The sequence below is a fragment of the Megalopta genalis genome, chromosome 1, assembly GCF_051020955.1.
Source record: "Megalopta genalis isolate 19385.01 chromosome 1, iyMegGena1_principal, whole genome shotgun sequence".
Taxonomy (NCBI): Eukaryota; Metazoa; Arthropoda; class Insecta; order Hymenoptera; family Halictidae; genus Megalopta; species Megalopta genalis.
This window is the reverse complement of record NC_135013.1, coordinates 36,521,557-36,542,097: the sequence shown is the minus strand read 5'-3', so window position 1 is coordinate 36,542,097 and position 20,541 is coordinate 36,521,557. Positions and strand designations below refer to the sequence as shown.

General features: G+C 32.7%; 6 protein-coding genes across 22 annotated transcripts; 4 read left to right on the top strand and 2 right to left on the bottom strand.

Moving 5' to 3' along the window:
- The first annotated feature begins 167 nt into the window (after positions 1-167).
- On the top strand, positions 168-5,359 carry Mys45A (SDA1 domain containing protein Mys45A). Of its 2 annotated transcripts, none has more exons than XM_033483131.2 (10): positions 168-416; positions 680-775; positions 859-963; positions 2,554-2,652; positions 2,733-3,248; positions 3,333-3,567; positions 3,673-3,808; positions 3,894-4,215; positions 4,282-4,893; positions 5,002-5,359. In XM_033483131.2, the coding sequence occupies exons 2-10, from the start codon at positions 689-691 to the stop codon at positions 5,200-5,202; spliced, it is 2,313 nt and encodes a 770-aa protein (XP_033339022.2). In that variant the 5' UTR covers positions 168-416; positions 680-688; the 3' UTR covers positions 5,203-5,359. The 2 variants fall into 2 exon arrangements, with proteins under 2 accessions (XP_033339022.2, XP_033339021.2); XM_033483130.2 differs by having other exon boundaries at positions 168-424.
- Positions 859-2,534, top strand: Orc5 (origin recognition complex subunit 5). Its single transcript, XM_076523935.1, has 2 exons — positions 859-963; positions 1,031-2,534. The coding sequence occupies exon 2, from the start codon at positions 1,115-1,117 to the stop codon at positions 2,417-2,419; it is 1,305 nt and encodes a 434-aa protein (XP_076380050.1). The 5' UTR covers positions 859-963; positions 1,031-1,114; the 3' UTR covers positions 2,420-2,534.
- Atf6 (bZIP_ATF6 domain-containing protein ATf6) lies at positions 5,121-10,205 on the top strand. 3 transcript variants are annotated; one of them, XM_076520804.1, is made up of 9 exons: positions 5,570-6,186; positions 6,372-6,569; positions 6,637-6,803; positions 6,883-7,090; positions 7,177-7,399; positions 7,514-7,751; positions 8,091-8,245; positions 8,333-8,925; positions 8,991-10,205. In XM_076520804.1, the coding sequence occupies exons 1-9, from the start codon at positions 6,108-6,110 to the stop codon at positions 9,371-9,373; spliced, it is 2,244 nt and encodes a 747-aa protein (XP_076376919.1). In that variant the 5' UTR covers positions 5,570-6,107; the 3' UTR covers positions 9,374-10,205. The 3 variants fall into 3 exon arrangements, with proteins under 3 accessions (XP_076376888.1, XP_076376866.1, XP_076376919.1); XM_076520773.1 differs by lacking the exon at positions 5,570-6,186 and adding an exon at positions 5,121-5,259 and having other exon boundaries at positions 7,177-7,751; XM_076520751.1 differs by having other exon boundaries at positions 5,569-6,186; positions 7,177-7,751.
- LOC117227666 (sulfiredoxin-1) lies at positions 9,743-12,852 on the bottom strand. 12 transcript variants are annotated; one of them, XM_033483112.2, is made up of 6 exons: positions 12,716-12,852; positions 11,626-11,954; positions 11,175-11,548; positions 10,956-11,110; positions 10,261-10,480; positions 9,743-10,156 (listed from the first exon to the last, which is right to left on the bottom strand). In XM_033483112.2, the coding sequence occupies exons 2-6, from the start codon at positions 11,889-11,891 to the stop codon at positions 10,008-10,010; spliced, it is 1,164 nt and encodes a 387-aa protein (XP_033339003.2). In that variant the 5' UTR covers positions 11,892-11,954; positions 12,716-12,852; the 3' UTR covers positions 9,743-10,007. The 12 variants fall into 12 exon arrangements, with proteins under 12 accessions (XP_033339003.2, XP_033339004.2, XP_033339002.2 ...); XM_033483113.2 differs by having other exon boundaries at positions 11,626-11,969; positions 12,716-12,813; XM_033483111.2 differs by lacking the exon at positions 12,716-12,852 and adding an exon at positions 12,311-12,452.
- On the top strand, positions 12,484-18,210 carry LOC117227665 (uncharacterized). Of its 2 annotated transcripts, none has more exons than XM_033483107.2 (5): positions 12,484-12,602; positions 13,290-13,360; positions 13,427-13,765; positions 13,826-16,748; positions 16,905-18,210. In XM_033483107.2, the coding sequence occupies exons 2-5, from the start codon at positions 13,329-13,331 to the stop codon at positions 17,121-17,123; spliced, it is 3,513 nt and encodes a 1,170-aa protein (XP_033338998.2). In that variant the 5' UTR covers positions 12,484-12,602; positions 13,290-13,328; the 3' UTR covers positions 17,124-18,210. The 2 variants fall into 2 exon arrangements, with proteins under 2 accessions (XP_033338998.2, XP_033338997.2); XM_033483106.2 differs by lacking the exon at positions 12,484-12,602 and adding an exon at positions 12,893-13,182.
- On the bottom strand, positions 18,139-20,496 carry LOC117227673 (E3 ubiquitin-protein ligase Siah2). 2 transcript variants are annotated; one of them, XM_076525105.1, is made up of 6 exons: positions 19,959-20,496; positions 19,595-19,807; positions 19,119-19,406; positions 18,804-19,043; positions 18,556-18,707; positions 18,139-18,459 (listed from the first exon to the last, which is right to left on the bottom strand). In XM_076525105.1, the coding sequence occupies exons 1-5, from the start codon at positions 19,968-19,970 to the stop codon at positions 18,561-18,563; spliced, it is 900 nt and encodes a 299-aa protein (XP_076381220.1). In that variant the 5' UTR covers positions 19,971-20,496; the 3' UTR covers positions 18,139-18,459; positions 18,556-18,560. The 2 variants fall into 2 exon arrangements, with proteins under 2 accessions (XP_076381220.1, XP_076381251.1); XM_076525136.1 differs by lacking the exons at positions 18,139-18,459; positions 18,556-18,707; positions 19,119-19,406 and having other exon boundaries at positions 18,829-18,958.
- Positions 20,497-20,541: the final 45 nt, after the last annotated feature.

The following is a 20,541-nucleotide window of genomic DNA, read 5'->3' as shown; positions in this document are numbered from 1 at the left end:
GACAACGTTCAATTTGATTGTTGGTTTTAATGAGTTGATTAAAAATTCAATTGAAATTATAAAAAATTTTCTATTTTATACGTAAATCATGATAGAAGTGCATATTGTTTAATTATTGTACACAATCGTTGTTCAAAGTTTCCCGCTAATTTTTGTATAGACGACGTGACGACGAGTCGTAACGTACCAGTGCGATAGTTTGTTACATTGTTCAGTAGATTTGTTGTACTACAATATATTTGATAACTTTGTAAAACAACAGTTTCAATTTGAAAATATTAAATACAAAAAATGATTACGCATTCAATTTGTATTTTGTATAGGTTATAATACATTGAATTCGTCTGTAAAGTAGCATATGTAAAGCATAATAACATAACAAGTGATATTATCCACGTGCAATTGATGCAGTAATAGTACGTTTGTATGTAATGTATTTTTTAGAACATTTGTAATATAAACAAAATATTTTTTAAAACAATTTTATAGTATATTCATTTTATTAACTTGATAAACTTGATCTATAGTTTTATAGATTTAAAGTCAGAAGTCGGAAGTTAAGCATCGGATTTGTTGTATAGGTTATCTTGCTTGTATATATTTGCATATTACCTTAAATCTAGATATGCATATTTTATTATCGTTCACTGAAAAACGTTTTCTTAATTTGTTGATGTAGGTAAAAAAAATGGTAAGACATAACAATCAATTACCGGAGAACCTTCCACAATTACAAAATCTTATTAAACGTGATCCAGAATCTTACAAGGAGGAAGTAAGTTTATTCATAACACAGACATCATTAACATGATCATTTATTTGAAATTGTAATCATTATTATATGTACGTTTTTTACAGTTTCTTCAACAGCATCAATATTATAAGTCTACTTTGGAAGTGTTTCATCTGACACCTAATAAATTTAATAAGAGTCTTGATGAAATAGTCATCTTTTTGGCACAGGTGAACCTTTTATCAATTATTTAAATTATCATCAAAAGATTGTAGTAAAAAAGCTTTTGTTTTATAGGTAAACAATCTATATAGAAAGTCTTGGTAAATAGTATCTTTATAACAATCAGTAGTTGTTAAAAACTTTTGAAATATAGTAATCATGGAGCAGTACTTGGAGTATCTTCGGGATAAAATTGTATGTCGAAATAACATTTTAAAGCAATTATATTCTCTAATTGGCAATTGGGATGAACCTATGCCTCACAGTATATTTATGTGTGGTCATGTAGCAACAGGAAAGTCTTTAGTAGTGACAACTATACTTTCATTTTTCAAGTATAATACTTCTATAATTAATTGTATTGAACATATAAATCGCAAACATATATTCGATTACATTTTAAGTGATTTATCTTTAAACAGAAATGAATTTCCAGTTAATACCAAACTGTACCACAGGTGCGATAACTTCATTGATTTTGTAATAGGTCTTAGAGATATTTCAATAAATGACAATCGACCGATTGTACTTGTCTTTGACAAAGCTGAGAAATTGAGAGATATCGATTCTAGTTTGCTACCTGCATTGTCAAGACTGAAAGAATTATCGAATGTTAATGTTTGTGTAATATTTATAAGCAATATAGTATGGGAAAAATTCCGTACGAAAGTCGGCATGTACGAACCGATTAAAATACATTTCCCTCAATATACACGACACGAGTTTGCTGAAATATTACTTACATACAAACCACATAATTACGAGGATGCATTTTACAAAAACTATTTAAATTTATTTCTCTCTGTGTTTCTACGATTCTGTCGAGATTTGAATGAGCTTCGTTACATGGCTAAGATTAATTTTTTGAAATATATTGAACCTATTAACATAGACAAATCTAAGAAAGACGATACTGCTGTGTTGTGGAGAAATATTTCTGCAGTTTTCAAGTCGAATTTAGAAGTTATTTATCTGCGAGTTACATCTGAAGATTTTGCCAAACACAGTCAGTTTTCCAATGAAATCGAATCAACAACAAAATTGGCATTAAGCTTTGAGTTACCATATTATGCGAAATATATGTTAATCGCTTCGTATCTTGCATCATACAATCCTGCTAAAGAAGACAAACATCTGTTCATAAAGCAGAAGATTGGAAAAAGAAAAAAGAGAATTACGAAAACAAAACCAAACAAATTAAATGTTCACTGTGGTCCTCATAATTTTCCAGTTTCTAGAATGCTTGCAATCTTTTGCGCAATTCTAGATGAGAAAGTAGATATAAATGCCAGTTTACTTGCACAAATTCCATCTATGTGTCAACTTGGCTTATTAAGTTTTGTGGGAAGTTATAGTTTGGAAGAATTACAACTTAAGTGTTGCGTGTCCTATGACTTCATTCTTGTGATTGCCAAGACTGTTGGATTTACCATTCAGAACTATTTGTATGATCTCATACATTGAAAACATTACATTTCATGAAACATATAATTGTATGAACAATGCGATAGCGTGCAAACATTTTTTTTTGTATCCAATGATTGATATTTAGTGAATAAAGAGTTACAGTTTATAAATATGTTATGTCTTTTTCGCAGGTGGCCCATTGTTACCCAAATGATCTAGAATTGTTTCCTCAAGAAATCATTGATGTACTACAAACGTACAATACAGTACTTGACAATGAAATGCGATTAGTGAGTGTTTAGTAAAGTTTAGTCTATTACGTTAAATTTTTCTACAATTTTTCTATTAATCAATAACTTTATTTTTGTAGACGTTTTGCAAAGCTTTAATTCAACTTCGTAATAAATCCCTTTTGGAACCAACTGTACTTCTCAGACTATTTTTTCAACTTTTAAGATGTCAAGATAAAAATTTAAGGGAATTTCTCGAAACACACATTATAGCTGATATTAAAAATATTAATATTAAGCAAAAAAATACGAAAATTAACACAACTTTGCAAAATTTTATGTTTTCAATGTTGAAAGACTCTAATGTCAGAGCTGCCAAGATGTCTGCTGATATTATGATAGAATTATACAAGAAAAATATCTGGAACGATGCAAAAACTGTAAATGTTTTGGCAGCAGGGTGTTCTGCCAAAACGCCAAAAGTTATGGTCGCTTGTTTAAAGTTTTTCCTAGGATCCAATGAGGAAGAACTTGAAAATAACGATAGCGATAGTGATAGTGAACCAAATGTTAAAGAAATTATGATGGCCAATAAAGTAAACAAGAAAACAAAGAAACGTGCGAAACAATTAATTAAAGCAAAGCAGTTGTTAGCGGTAAGTTGGGCAGAATCTAGAAACACTTGTCATTTATATTATTCTACACTACTTGTGACGATTGTACATCTTAAAATACTTTAGAAATCTAAGAAGAAGACATCGAAAGCACCAGCATATAATTTTTCAGCATTACATTTACTTCACGATCCACAAGATTTTGCAGAAAAATTATTTAAACAGCTAGAAAAAAACAATGATAGATTTGAAATTAAGCTGTTAACTTTGGATGTTATCTCAAGGCTTATCGGTCTGCATAATTTATTTTTACTAAATTTTTATCCCTATCTCCAAAGATTTTTGCAACCACATCAAAGAGGTAAATTAGTTTCATTGATTGAAGATTTTTAGATAAACTTTAAAAATTATTTTTATGTTTCAATTAAGTAGAAAAAAAATGTTTTATAATCTTTAATCATCTTAGAGGTAACGAAACTTTTACAATTTGTCGCCCAGTCTTGTCATGAACTTGTACCACCTGATGTACTAGAGCCCATTTTGAAAACATTAGCAAATAATTTTGTTACGGAACGAAATTCAGCCGATGTTATGGCCATTGGGTATGTATGCAATTCGTCAATCTTGTCAAAATCTAGTTATTCTCATAATAAGTGTATAATTAATTTACCAAATTATACTCTGCAGGTTGAATGCAATAAGAGAAATATGTATACGGTGTCCTCTGGTTATGAATTCAGATTTATTGCAAGATTTAGCACGGTATAAACATTACAGAGAACGTAGCGTGATGATGGCTGCACGTTCGTTGATTGGTTTATTTAGAACCAAAATGCCAGATTTATTACATAAAAAGGACAGAGGAAGACCAACAGAAGCAATTATGGCTTTGGAAGTTGCGAAGTATGGACATGTACCTGCCAATGATTTTGTTCCCGGTGCTGAAGTTTTATTAAATGATAATCCTGATAAAGATCCAAGTAGTTTTGTAATAGATAGCGATACTGACGTAAGTATAGTATATATAACGTTAACAGTTAATATAACTCTCTGGTTGTAAACACTGTTATTGCAGGATAGTAACGATGATTGGATCGATGTAAATCACAGTGAAGATAATGATGACAAAAACGATGGCGTGGACGATGACGAGGACGAGATGGAGGGCGAGAATGAGGACGAGGACGAGATGGAGGGCGAGAATGAGGACGAGGACGATGTAAATGAAAGGAAAGATGATGGCGATAACGATGACGGTGAGAATAGAGATGATGGCGATAACGATGACAATAAAAACAATAGTAAAAGTTATAAAACAACTAATGAAAAGAAGGATGTCAGTAACCTTAGAAATATCAGAAATCGAAAAATGCATTCTATCAAACGAACAGAAAGAAAAAAATTAAAGCAGGAAAAAGTAAATTCAAAACCGGAAGAAAAACACATGTTAACGATTGAGAAAAAGGAGAAGGCATCTTTAATATCTACTGAACGTTTATTAACCGACGAGGATTTTAAGACGATAGATATGGCATTAGCAAAACAAGAAATTACATACGCTAAACGTGGCGTAAAACGCTCACATACAAACGATGTCGAATCTGGCGAATTTGTCAAATTATCAGATATCGAAAATATATATAAGAAACGAAAACACGACAAACAAGCTCGCATTGAATCTGTAAAGGTGAGATTCACAGTACCTAGCATATGGAGAAATATAACTTACTGTTTTCTAATAAGTACAAAATAATTTTAGTCAAAGATTACTGCAAATTAATTACTTATTTTTCAGAGAGGACAAGAAGGAAGAGAAAGATTCGGTTACAAAGATGGTCGACAGAATCCGCTTTGCAGTAAAACAAATCGTGAGAAGAAGAAAACAAAAGCTTTTCAAATGTTAAAGCATAAAGTAAAAGGAAAAGTAAAGCGTTCATTTAAAGAAAAGCAAATTGCTTTAAGAAATCATTTATTGAAGCAGAAAAGAATGAAATGATTATAGCTAATAAAGTGCTTTATGTGCATAAGTTATGCGTCGATATTATTTTCAGTTGTAAGTTCGTTTTATGTTCTTCAATTGCTAATATTCATAGATCGTTGATGAGAAGCCAGTTATTAATAAACTATCTGTGCAGTTCATAGATTTTTGAGAAGCTCTCTCTCTCTCTCTCTCTCTCTCTGTCCCCCTAAATTGCATAAATTAGTCCCCCCAAAAAGTTGACGGCATAATGAGACATCAGCTCTGTCCTTATACATTGGAAATTCGTGCTTGTAGATGGCGTCATCAACAGTGAATAAACTTACATATTGCATCGCATTTTTCTATCTACGCTTCTGAATTACCGACTCTGTAGAAAATGCTTCAGTACGATAGCTGACGATAGTGGACGCTACTAAATTTGACAACGTTGTTAGCTTTAAAAAAAATTAGTATACGTATCAGTTAAAAACACGATATGTACTCACAATTGTTAATACATATCGTATTCAAAGCATGTCAAGATATATCATATATCAAAAAGTATTAGAAAACAAGAAAAAACTCCACGTACAATACATATCAAATACATGCACAGTGATTATCGTGTGATCAGCACAACGAGAACAAGTGTATGATGAGCGAACAACTATTTTGACCGGCGTATTTCACTGTTTGTTGTTGGCCTCGGCCTCGCAAGTCGAGACGATACGATTGCAATTTTATTTGAGTTAATATGTGTTTTCACAAATCCAGTAATTTTCGTCGAAAATTGCTTGTAACTTACTTTTACGATTAGATATCTACACATTGATTGTTTAGTTTTTATCTAAAATAGTAAATTATTCATGCACCTGACGTGCTATTAGAATTGAAGGTTATTATTTCTATTTGAATAAAAAGGATTTCACACAAGGTGAAATATGTTGATAAATCAAGATCCACAGTGGAATGGTGTTGCAGCACCTGAAATTCAGATGTTTCCAGATCTTGAATTAATGGGTATAGCATATCTTTTTAAATTGAATACATTTAATCCTTTTAATCCTTTCCATGCAACTTCCATGTTTGTAATAATTTGTAAAAGCAATAAGAATCATAATAATACAAAAATGCATTACAATCCCGCTTAATAATGCATTAATAATTTTCATGTACATAATGTAAAATGGAATATTTTCTTACAGATGGGGATTGTTTACCTTTCTCAGATGATTTATTTCAGTCTTTAAATCCTGAATTAAGTGTTCCACTGTTCTTAGAAGATGAAATACCTTTCCACATAGAAAATGATTTTGATAATCAAATCACAAATGATGTTTCTTTAGGAGAAACTACATCATGTTTAGAAGATTACCATGTCCATAGTTCTCAACAAAGTTCTGGTATACCTTTAATCATTGCTGATTGTACATTCATTTTATAAATTTATTGAAAGTATTTTGTTTCTAGTCACAAATTTAAATTTAACCAACAATATAAAAATGGAAGAAATTAAGCTGGAACCTATAAGTCCTTATGTACAATTTCCATTATCACCTGAATCAAGCCATTCAGAATCCAGTAGATCTGAATTACAAGTAGAATTGGACTCTGTTCTTCCATTCTGTGAATTTAAAGTATAGTAATTGCTGTATCTATATTAATTGTTTAGATTATTTCCTCTAGTTAAATATCTCCTGCATTAATTGATTACAGTCGACTCCAGAGACACCACCGATTTCACCACCTCAAAATATTTCTCCGTCAATGTCACCCGAGCCAGTATTCAATGCAAGTATTGCAAAGCAGTTAAGATTTACACCCATTAAATGTCAGGAAAGAAAATCTACGAAATTGATTCTTTCCAAAGCCAATTCAACCAAACATATTAGAGTTCAACCAAAGACACAGCCTGCAAACAATGGTAAAACATTATTATAATATAGATAATTTTGTCGCACAATGTGCTTAAATTGTACAATACACATTTCTGTGCTTTATATTTTCCAGAACAGCCTCGAAATACTATTTTCTTAAGTACACAAAATTTACTTACATTCACACAAAAGGTTAAACAAAACTGCACATCGTACCCTCTTATGACTCATTTATTACCAGCCAACGGAAATAATCTTGTTAGTGAAAATTCAGTACAATTTTCACCAATCCAAATAAAAGCAGAAACGAACGCGGCACAAGTACCACAAGTGAATCCTACGAATAGTGCAGATATGTATGTATCAGGAAAACAATCAAATACTGCTATTACAGATGCATCCTTAATTTTGAGAAATGAAACAGCTGGATGTACTTCAATAGTTCTAAAGAATGACACATCTGGTTGCAGGCCAATATTAATTAGAGCAGAACATTCGAATTATGCTCCGATTGTTATAAAAAATGAAATCCAAGATGTTAATTTCACTGGACGACAAGAAAATGAGATTAAAGCACTGAAAAGACAACAGAGAATGATAAAAAACAGGGAATCTGCTTGTCTATCACGAAAAAAAAAGAAAGAATATGTATCTTCGCTGGAGAAACAAATTTGTAAACTGCAAGAGGAAAATAAACAGTTAAAGATGGTGAGAATTATAATAATATCTGGTACTGTTTAGTATCTAAATTTTTATTTAATATTTGGTACCGTTTGCTGTGCTCTAGTTGCTGTGACAATGAAATTAAATAATAAGAGACGAGAGGCTTACGTTTCCATTTTCAATGCATAAAAACCTTTTACCTCCAGATCATGCTGTCCACCAATATAGGATTACAAATTTATGTTGAAGTACAATTAAAGATAATAGATATGTTGATTCATTTAGTTTTGTGGAGCAACGGCAATGGAAAAGGAAACTTAGCTCCTGGTCTTAGAAAGACACAGTTTTAAGTAAACTATTGTAATTAAATTATGTTTGTATTAGGAGAATACAAACCTCAAACAGAAACTTTCTGCATTGGGGAACACAGCGAATACTAATAAGAAATATGGGAGCATAAATCTCAATGCAAATAAAAAGAATGTTGCTATTCTTTTGGGTATGGCTTTTATGGTATCCTTAAATGTCAATACGTTTAGGTGAGACTGTTTAGAAAATTTAACATTTATAAAAAGTTATATTATTGAATTTGTTAAGTATTTTTTTTTTAATTTCATGTCTTACAGCAACGTTCTCTCAAAAGATAACCGTTTAAATGTGTTGCCTGTTAACATTGCTACCAATACACCATATATTAGACATGGAAGAACATTGCTTTGGTCACCTAAAGATCAAGTTCAACAAGAAGAGGACAAAAATTTCCGTAAAAATATATCAGTACTCCAACCTATGTGTCCGATGTATATAAATAAAAGCGAATCGATTCGTTTGGATTACGAATTAAGACGATGGATCGGTGGAGAGTCCGATCAAGATAATTGGTTTACATCGAAAACCTCAAAATTTGACGAGAAATTTTTGGGAGGATTGCTATCACCATATATAGTACAGAAAAAGACTAAATATAAGCACAATTTACCGCGAAAAAGCAAATCTGAGATACTTCGAAAAACTGCAAGTTCTACCATTACAAATGCAGTGGAGGTTTTTTCTCCGACATTAAAAGAACATGCATCTTTATTTGAAGCATTGGGCAGAAGAGACGATACATTTTACGTGGTTTGGTTCAGCGGAGAGCATTTGCTTTTACCAGCTTCGAGAAAAAATAGTACGGGCAGACCGAAAATGTCGTTGGTTCTTCCTGCACTACCTACAAATGGTGAGAACTGAAAGGATTAACGAATTTTAAAAGTTGACGACATATATCTTCTTTTCTGTTTACAGAAACATTTTCAACGCCCGCAAATCATATAACTATGATGCAAATCGATTGCGAAGTTACCAATACACAGTTATTGCATTTGCAACAATCAGTAATACCAAATCATTTGAAAAACAGTGATAGATCCGGAAATGAAACACGTCAAACTCACGCGACTAATGATGTATCCGATGCTATTGCAGAAGATATCGCTAAGAGCTATAAACCTTATTTTATAAAAGAATCTAGTCAGAAGATTTTTCAAAAAAGGAATTTGAAAAATACTTACGAATTTAATCTGGAAGAAGTAAAAACAGAAATGTTAAAGAATTCGCAGAAAGCGAGAACACAAACAAAATTCATGGAAACACAAAGGAACAAAAATGAAACTATCTATGGCACTTAAATCTTTGGTCGTGTGATAGTTTCTATGCGAAATTGTACATGAGTAGAGTTCAAATGGCCGATATGAAATAATACTTATAAATAAATCATAAATTCGGTAGACAGATTTGCTATAGACAATTTAAATAGGTTGACTAAACATAATTTTTTAAAAAGTTAATCTTAACAAATTTTTTAATAAACACATTTGTGTTAAGGATAACACGTAATAATAATATTAAGTATTGCATTACAAATATGTTTAAACTAAATGATATAGATATTTAGACAATGTACGTAATATTGTACATTGTGTGCATTATAAAATTATCTTCTTAAAAGATAAAATTTGTAAAGAAACGTCACAAGCAAACGATTTAACTGTAAGTGGTATGCTGTGATAAGTTTTTATTTAGATCTTTCCATTTTTGCACTTACATAGAAATACATAATTAGCACGTACATTTTCACATTTATATATAAAAATGAATCTTTGTATAACTTTGCGTACAACTTATTTGAGTTTCAGAAAATGAATTCTTGTTACAATTGATACCGATACTAATAACGGTACTAAAACTGATACAAAATTAATTTGTCTTATATTTACAATATAGTGCAGAGCATTTTTAAGAAATAGTAAAATATATTATAAATTATTTTAAGTTTGGTGTTGAGGCACCAAGATACGTTTTCAAATCTGTTATCGTTGATTGTATTAATTTTGCCTTAATGAACGATTTTCCAAGTCTCTGGTGAGCTGTATATCGATGGCATCCACCAAAGGAGTAATAATAATTACCACCTATAGCAAAGAGAAAAATTGAAATAATACAATAATATGAACCAATATACATACATGTTAATTTCCTTTTAAGCCAAACAAAGCAATAATGGAAATCATATTACCTTCGCTACCTTTGATCCACAGAACATCGATTGGTGGTACAGACGATTCCGTCTTTGGACATTCTAAAGTGTTCATTAGACTTTGAACCTTCTCTTCATCCACTATGGGAGGAATAGGTCTGATAATTACTTCCATTGGCACATCATAGACTTCAGCATTTACATCAGAATGGATGCTTGTAGATATTGAGTTGTCCATCTTGTAAATTGCATCTGAGAACTAGCAAAGAAAGAATGGCGTAAAAGAACTAATAAGCTGACCAAACGAAAGGCAGTGCTATACTTTTCTATAAACTAGGCTTACATGAACACGTTTGATACTTTCGATGTTGAGAATGTTCAAAATTATTTTATTCTAAAATAAAGTTTCATTAAAATAGAAGAATTTAAGATAAATCTCTTCTATTAAACTTACTTTCCAGCATTTAAACGCGTTGTATTATCTGAATCAGTTCAGCATGTGAATGTGACTGAAGGTAACAAATATATAATGCAATATGCGATCTTGTGATGAGTCATATAGAAACGGATCCAAGTTGATGTACGTGTTCCACTTCATACAATTGGTACAGGAGGGGGAAAACTATCGAACTAAGTGGGGATTAGGAGAAGAACTTGAATATTGTAAAAAAGGAACGAATATTTTTAGCAGTGATAAATTTTTATAGTCATTATAAATAATGCTACTTTTGTACCGATTCATTAGTCAGAAACGAAATTATGCATTTTGCCAAGTCTTTGTATGCACAGGCTTGAATACTTTCTGGAACAGATAACACAATTGGTTTACCAATGTCACAACTTTGTGCAATATCTTTAGATACAGGTATTGATTGTAAGACTCGCACACCTAGAACAAATACAAGAAATTATATATGTAGATTAATAGATATTGAAATTTATAAGATTAGTACCAAGTTCAGAAGCCATAGTTTTCACCCCATCATCATAAAGAGCTATTTCATTGTCGCATTTAGGACATATAATGCTGCTCATATTTTCAACAATTCCAATTATTGGAATATCCAACTGTTTAAACATGTTAAGTCCTCTTCTGGATACTTCTAAAGCAGCTTTCTGAGGTGTAGTTATCAACAATGCTCCGGTTACAGGAATATTCTGTATTAATGAAAGGTGTGTATCTCCTGTTCCTGGTGGAGTATCGATAACAAGATAGTCCAAAGGATCCCATGCTACTTGATACAATAATTTTTGAATCGCACTCATTACCATTAATCCTCTCCATATTACAGGAGATTTATCATCAATTAGAAAACCCATAGACATGCTATACATAAAGAAGAATTACAGAAAGCAATTAAAACAATTAGAAGTCCATGCAAACCATAGAATTGTAGTTTCTACCATTTTACTCCATAATTTACAACTGGTTCCATAAGATTACTGTTGTTAATTATAGGAGACTGTTTTATGTTCATCATTAGAGGTATAGAAGGACCAAATATATCGGCATCTAGTAAACCAATAGACTTCTGTGGTTCAATAATTTTTAAGGCAGTTGCTAAATTTACTGCAGTTGTAGATTTTCCGACGCCACCCTTTGCAGAAGAAACAACAATAATTTGCTTGACTCCTTTCAAAGGTTTCTGTTTTGGAAGACCACGTGCCATTGATTCCCTCCGTTTTGCTTCGATTTCTTTTTGCCTCCCTTCATCATGATAATGAGAGTGACTCTAAACAGAGAAAACCTGTTGAAGAATAATTTAGTTTTTGTAAAAGTTGCGTATTGAAACAATCTCGTTACTAATCTTGTCACAGTGTATATCAACTCTAACCACGTGTCTTTGAAAACAATCGAATGACATTAACTTATCGGACTTTAATGGAGAAAATTTTTAAATGTATATGAAGTTATACTAGTACATACTAATGACAAGAAACGATGATTCTTCACGTTTCTATGATGATATCGGAGACGTGTGAAATATTTGTTAAAGACAGAAACTAACGGCGACATTCTCGACACTAGTACATATACACAATATGTACAGTAAAATTGTTTGACCACACAGACCGTTTCTAACCTTACATTTCAAGTTGTATAATCGTCAATTCATTCAAATTCATGGCCCCGAAGGAAACCTCGCATGATTTTCTAAAATATCCTTCCAACACAATTTTTGACATTCCAATATTTTCTTTGCGCGCATCTTAACAGTATGTTTTTACAAGCCTTGTTCGTGACCATCGAAAATTTTGATGTTTTTCACGGAAAGTAACTGAGATGTTTAACGCAAGGGCGGTACAGTTTTTCATTACTGTGAAGTACATATCAGTAATGCGGTGAATCTTATGCTTTTTCTTAATGTAAATATGTGAATGTAAGTTCTTATTTCGCTTTAAACTAGGTTCTGTAATGAACTTTAAATTGATACTATGCTTAAATCGAAAGTTAGCTATCAGTTTGATATTTAGCGAGCTAGTTACACACTACCTTTATAACGTTATTATCATTGTGCCACAGTTAACCTAGATTTTTAATTGTAATACACATTGACTTTCGTCAGTTGAATAAACCGTATTGAGTGAAACGGTCGACAAAATTTTGTTTTTCTTTTTTTCAAGAATTCTGTGTTTGAATGTTTCTGTCAGTGTAATGATTCTATGCTTTCGTATAATTCTAGAAAATATTCGTATAACGAGAAAACATGCGTAATCGCTCGGATTAATCGATTCAATTTGTAATTTGATCGATAAACATAGTATTAATTAATATCTTTCGCATGTTAAATAATAAATGATTCGTATGTTACGAATAAACTAAAATTGGAAGAAGATCGGTAATTAAAATTTAGTGCATTGTGTTGAATTTCTGTAACCTGACAAAATTATGAAGTTTTTATGTGACAATGACTTTAACGTACATATTTCACGCAAACAAACCCATTTGGCTATGAACACGTATGTATCCAATATTGTAAGATAGTAAATAACTAATTGTTGTACAATTTAATTTCTAGTATTTGTTAAGTATAACACAATCTGAGGTTAACCCCTTATTTACATAGGTAAACCGTGTTGCATTAACGAGTCAAGGTGCACGGAATATGGGCCTAAACGCAGCCGTACAAGCTTTAAAGTAAGTAAAAAAAAAAACATGTGTTCAATGTTTCTCTAAAACTTATTTAATAAATATAATTACTAGAAAAGCCGAGCCACTAAAGGATAAAGTTCAACGTTGTAAAGATCTTCTAAATGATAGTGATGCATGGGTATGCCAACAGCAATTACAAAAAATATATCAACAAGTTCTCATTTTGGATCTGGAATATGCATTGGATAGAAAGGTAGAACAGGAACTTTGGAATCTTGGATTCAAGAATTATATAGCAACTTTGCAATCACAAGCAAAAGATAGAAAAAATCCAAAACGAGGAGAATCTCAGGCTTTGCTCAGCTGGTGCTTGGAAGCAGCAAGCGGTTTTTATTTGACATTGTTACAGGAAATTTGTACAGCATTCGATTTAGATTTACCATTTAGAAGGTAATTAGATAAATATGAATTTTACTAGAAATCCACTGTATAACAAAACTTATTTTGTAGAAAAGGCTATGTTTATGGATGTACTTCTCCATGGAAAGCTGTTGAGAACTTGTCGGTGCCTCATAGATCATCGTGTTTTTACGCGTGTCAGTATTGTTTAGTACATTTGGGAGATATTGCTCGCTACAGAAATGAAAGTAAACAAGCAGAGCTATTCTATAGACATGCCGTATCATTGTCACCATCCAGTGGACAACCATACAACCAGCTAGCTCTTTTGGAAGCATCACGTGGCAATAAATTGGGAACTGTGTTTCATTACACACGGTCTGTTGCTGTAAAACATCCGTTTCCTGTCGCTACCACAAATCTGGCAAAAATGTTATCTTCGGCTTTAAACGACACATCAGTAAACATTGAAGGAAAAACTAAATTAACGTCCCAGGAATACATAGCAGTCTTCTTAAAACTGCATGGTGTTATCCATAATCTTGGAAACGTCAAGATCGCATCCAGCTACACGAAATTGTTGACTGAAACATTAACGGCTTTGGTAGCGACAGAAAGCTTCAGTTCGTGGGTGCTTGTACAGATGTTTGTAATTAATTTGTATGCCTTGGAACATACAACAAATATCGTTATGGGCAGCACCGAACCATTAGGAAAGGAACACTTAACGTTTGACGAGAAAGTAGCCCGAGATTGCATTTTAGATCTCATTGCTGGGAGTCTGTCTGCTTTATTATTGCCTGTCTACACAATCAAGAATTCTATTGTCGAATATTTCGCTTTGCCTTCTATAAAACTGTGCCTTGATTGGATTCACACGAAGCCCACAGTTTTGGAAGAAGTTGCTTTTACGTCGAGACTTCAGATCTGGCCCAGTCTTTGTGTATTATTGAATTCCTTACAAAATTGTGTGGTTGATTTCGCTTACGATCAATACGTGAATGTACCACTGCCAGAAGACCGTGATTTACAAGGTTTCTTACCATTGGAGAAAAGTCTTGAGTGTCTGAAATTTACGAACACCGACTTGGAAAGCGATGTCGAGGCTTCCAACAAGTTACGCGCAATTCGTATTCTGTGTTTGGGTCATTCTCTGACACATTTCAGAATAAATGGTTCCGCCTTGATCGCTATCACGATAGGAGGGGAAAAAGGTGATAATAAATTCAGTTCTATGAGTGAAGGTAACGGTCCGAGTAATGAGTTGATGAAAGAACTGGAAGAACTTAGTCTGAACAAGGAAAGGTTGTCTGTTGTATCGGCCAGTCCGGTTCTTTCCGAGTCTGCCAGCAGCAAAGGTTCTGCAGATGTCGACATACTGTTGGAGAACACTTTATTAGACAAGAAAATAGGCATTCTGAAACCTCAAAGTTCGTTGGAGCGAAATAAGGACTCGTTGATCGCTCATACAGAATCGAACAATTTCGAAGTCAACGTGACAGCACCTATATCTGTGTCAAGAAAACCAAGACAAAATATAGCAATGCAGGCTATTATGCGGCGTGCCGAAACTGAGCAGAAGCAAGTTACCTTCAAGAACGTATCGCCGCTAGTCATCGAAGAGGAAAATGAGAAAAAGGGTAATGTAAGCTCGACATCACCAGTGAAAAGTTTACCTGCAGGAAGCAAGGGCACTCTGATTACTGGGGAAACATTGAAACCGGCCAATGTACCTGTTGTGTCTACAGCTACGTTGACTACTGCTCAGAACCGACTACCGTTGATATCTTTTCCAACGACCACCGTACAAAATCCAATCGTTTCCCCTCCGAATCAAACGAAACCAGCAAAATCGCAGCATACTGTTTTGCAACTCACGCAAATCAATCATCTTCCTACGAAAGACCAGCAACAACCTTCTGGAAATCTGCCCACGATACCGATATCAGGCGTGTCTCCATGCTTAGGAACCATTTGTTATCAAACTCCACCATTTAATGTACAAAACCCTCAGTTTGCGAAAAATTATATAACTAATCAAATAGGAAACACGACGAATTATTCTATGCAGCAGGGACATTTCGCTTCGAATTCTGGACAACAACCGATGTCTCAGAATATTAGTTTGCAACATGCGTCGGGCCAAAGCAGACCTCTACATCAGAGAATGCAAATTCAGAATATATCTCAAAATTCTTTAATACATCAAAATATTGGACATCTTCCATCCTCCAACCAACAAAATGTAATGTCAGCTGTGTCGCATAACTCTCACATAAACACTCAACAGACTGGAAATGTCGTGCTGCAACAGAATTTGAATATACAGCAGCAACCTCATAATTTGGATGTTCAACAGAATCACAGTATGGCTGCAATTCAGCAGCAAAATGTTGGGAAAACCAATCTCAGATCGAGCACAATTTTGCATAATCCAGTGAGTTTGAATAGCTCGGCCATTGTAAACGCTTCAAGTTTGTCTACATTGAATACATATCAGAAGAATCTTCATCATGTAGGTAACATGGTACCTTCAAATGTACCGAGTGTGCCAGGCAGTTCATTAAGTCCAACCACTACATCGAGCTTTCAGTTTCAATTTAATCAAAGCGACCCTACGCGGAACGCTTTCGGTCAAATATCGCAGAAACAATTATCGTCGTCGATATACAACAAAAGTTCAGATATTTTGGAATTTCCGTTTTCCAACCAAATGGGCATGTCGAGGAGTCAATCGCAAATTGCAAACAATTATCCGTTGTTTCATAATTACGACAGTACAAACTTCAGTTTGTGGAAAGACGCTCAACAATCACTGGTCTCGGTACCATGCTGGGGTTCCGGTAGCGGTGACACACAGTTGCGGGCTAAAGATACGACTGTCGTCGAAAATTTCCGTAACTGGGAAGATTCTATTAATCCAGGGAACACGGTTTCGCAGTTGTCGTTAAGGACCTCGAATTATCAACCTGATTCACAACATGGCAAACACTTTACGAGCACAAACAACTTTGACCATTCAGCTATCCGAGAAGTATTTAGTGTATAATACAAAATATTGTACTCATCCTCTATCCCATGTTATGGTGATATGGTATATAAAGTATACCATAGCATGAGGTGGCGGCAGTATAGTATCGTATTGTATTGATTTAATAAAAAGCAAATTTTAAAGTGTTGTTTTTTGCAGGTGGATTTAAAATCTTCCCAATCAATCAATACAGGAAATACTTATTCGTTGTTCAGCAGTAATAGCGCATGGGGGACTAATTCACAAGCATGTAATGTTTCAAATCAGGATCAAACGAAAACTCGACTTAGTCAGCAATCTTTATGGTCTGGGCCTGGCCCATCTCCTTTGGAACGGCTTTTGGAACAACAGAAATCTTTACGCGAAGGAGGTACCTGAAGGAAAGCAATACAGATATTCTATCGAAATATATTGGAAAAGGATTTATTCGATTTGCGGATTCAGCTAACAAAGGGAGTCCAGCAAACCAACATACCACAATAAATATCGACCGTTTTGACGAGAATGTTAAATTTGTTACAATGCAACAGCTACCATGAGGTTTCGTAGCCGCTTAGGAATTCGTTTCATTAAAAACGAATAATACATACGTCCAAAGCGTTATGAAATACGCTCTAGAAATACATAGGTATTAATTACTTACGCTACTTATTGCGCGCATGCTAGAAAATGAAAATATTGTGATAGTGGCAGTCAGCACTATCGGATTTTTCAGAATAGTTCTTTTAAATCTATTAACGAGCAGTTAATTGAGTCACTTAGAAGAAAGAATTTGGCGATCAAATAATTTGTTTATTAACAATGAACCATGTGAAAGAAGGGCGTAGCATAGAAATTCCATTGAACAAACAACTCGTGTAATGTATGGAAATTTCTATTGCGGAAGGTATGCGTATTCGGTCAATTTGATACGATTCGATCCATCAGAAGCTCGGAGATTAATTCAAGAAAAAATGTTTTCTGTTTTATTGCTTCACTCTTCATCTTTTTTTTAACTTTTAGACACGGTATTATATGCATATAAACGTAATTCTGTTGGTACACATACGTAATAACAATATACATTTCGTATCGTACTATGTAGTCTTACTACTGCGTATTTCTATTTACTATTACCGAATTTGCATACATAATTAAGTTCCAAGTTATTTTGCAATAAATGATCTTTCTAGATGTTTTGAAATTTTCATTAAAATCTAACAAAGCAAAAACATATTTGATGTAAATATACGAAGTAGTTTGTTCTCCACAAGAAATTAAAAGGTAAAACAATTTTCGAGACAATTGTGAAAACGATATCTTTTGAAATTAACTATGTTCAATGAAATTAAATTATGTTTGTAAAAGAATTCAATGTAACAAATGCACAGAAACAATAATTTTATTGAAGAGATTGAAATTAAGAATTCATTTATTTGCAAATACACAATGTTACAAGTTCAATAAAAATTGAGTATGAATTCAATTCAGATACATTTAGTTTACTTCTATATCCTTCATTGATATTTTTTACTCAATACTTTAGTTATACCGATAGATTTTCTTCACAACTATCTATCTACTTCACGACTATCTTCTTCACAACTTAGACTATCTCTATAGAAAATGGTAACTGCATACATCATATTTCAATTATCCATTTACAAACTAATTAATGAATTGAATATCAAATAATAGAAAAGTAGCTTCTTTATGTGTTATGCTCCATTATCACCTACAAGTTAAAAATATGGTGTATAAATACATATATATAAACATGTAAATAGACATATATGATACAACATATTCTTAAGATCAGAAAATATTATACTTTAATTATTCCACAGCATTTGATTTCACAGTCCCTACTGTGAAGATTAAGTGAAATGATTCAGTCTTGACTATGTTAGACATTTGATTTGCATGAAAACAAACATCATATATGTTTGCTGTATCATGTTGTAGTATAGTATACGGTTTCACCTAATTTGTGAAAATACATCTTCTGATTTCAATTTACAACAACATAGGATTTAAAATCTTGATTATTGAAAATTGGTATTAACGGAAGCAGCTTACCTTACCATAATAATTCTCATAATAAGCCTCACTTATAATTTTAGCTTCATACCCTAATAGAGGCAATGAAGCCCCCTTGTTTATAAACACTACACAACATTTTAAAGATCCTTTACGGATTATAAATTTCAAAAAAATTATAACCATATTATTTACTGAAAAAGCAAAATCTATTTGTGTAGGAAATTCATTAGTATGTACTAAAAATGTTTTTGGAAATATTTTTGAAAATTGGGATTCCTAAAAATGGAACATTGTACAAACAACTGTTACACTAAAATATTAAAAATGAATGATATATAGTGATTTGAATACTTCAAGAAAATGTTGTCTGTGAAAATGCCTTAAGTGTAGTACCAATTTTTCATGGCTGGCATTATATTTGCAAGAACCTATCATACAACAGGGATGTGGTTTTTTTGCATTATTTTGCAAATTGCAACTTTTCTTCATTGTAATATTTGTTTGAGTGTGGACAGATGATAATTTATTAATTTTGATATTATCTGTTTGTGTATGAACAGAATGGACTATATATTTAGTCTGTACACTCTGGTCAGTTTGGGATTTAATATCTTTTTTCTCCTCCTCTTCTATACATAACTAGAAATTGTAAAACTTGACAAGGTAAAATGTATTGTTTTAAAACACAAAGACAAAAACTATAAAAAAAATTGTAAGTATGCGATAATCGGTAATTTCACACATTAGGAAAAATAAAAATATAAAAAAACTTTGACTTTTGCTAGATCTCAAGTATTAATGTAAACAAAATAATATGAATATAAAACCTTTAATTGTTCCAAAGTGGATACCAAATCTTGTGCCACAAAATTTCTGGCCACATCTTCTAAAAAATCACTAGTACATATTGGACATTTTTTTAATTGTATCCTACACAGATCGCAAATTGAATGTCCTTTCGAGCATATGAAAATAGATGATTCCGGTATTACTAAACATACCGGGCATTCCAACACTTTAGTTAATCTCTCATACCATTCCTGCAAACGTATAAACTATGAACATCAATGGAATACATTAAAATTAACTTACAATCCTGTAAATACGATCTACTCAAAGTTAAGATTTTAATATGTGATCAAGAATAATAATAAAAATAGGAAAAAAGAAGTAGTAAATGCATATACATACTTTATCTTCCATTTTTCAATGATTGTTTGCTATTTAGAGTCTGATGTTCATATACTATTCTCTTTGATCGTTGAATGTTTGAATGATCGTCTAGTGTCCACTCCGCGTTCGCGCTCTCGGTCCATAGTTCACGGTAATGTAGACAGTGATAGTGATGTAAGATTTGAGAATTTCCTACTTCAGCACCGTCTGAGGTGGAGTGATGAAATTTTGATAACTTGGCATACATATATACATGTGTATGCATGCGAGTATGTACCAGCGCTACGCGTGCACCCTTGCTCACCATTCGCATATACGTGAACTCGACACTTCGGTTTAATGCAACATAAATTCAATTGTACTCAAATATAAATATCTCGAGATTAAATGATTAGTATAAATATTACGAGCGTGCAATTTATTTTGCATTATGGAGGAAAACAGAAAATTATATCTAATACTTGTCTTAAAGTAGGGAATTCGTATTCATTACTTGTGTTTTTCTTTGATCAAATATGTTTCCACATTTTATTACAATGAAAATATTTATATTTTGCCTTCTCATTGTCATCGAAGTAAAAATATAGTTGTTGCCATTCTA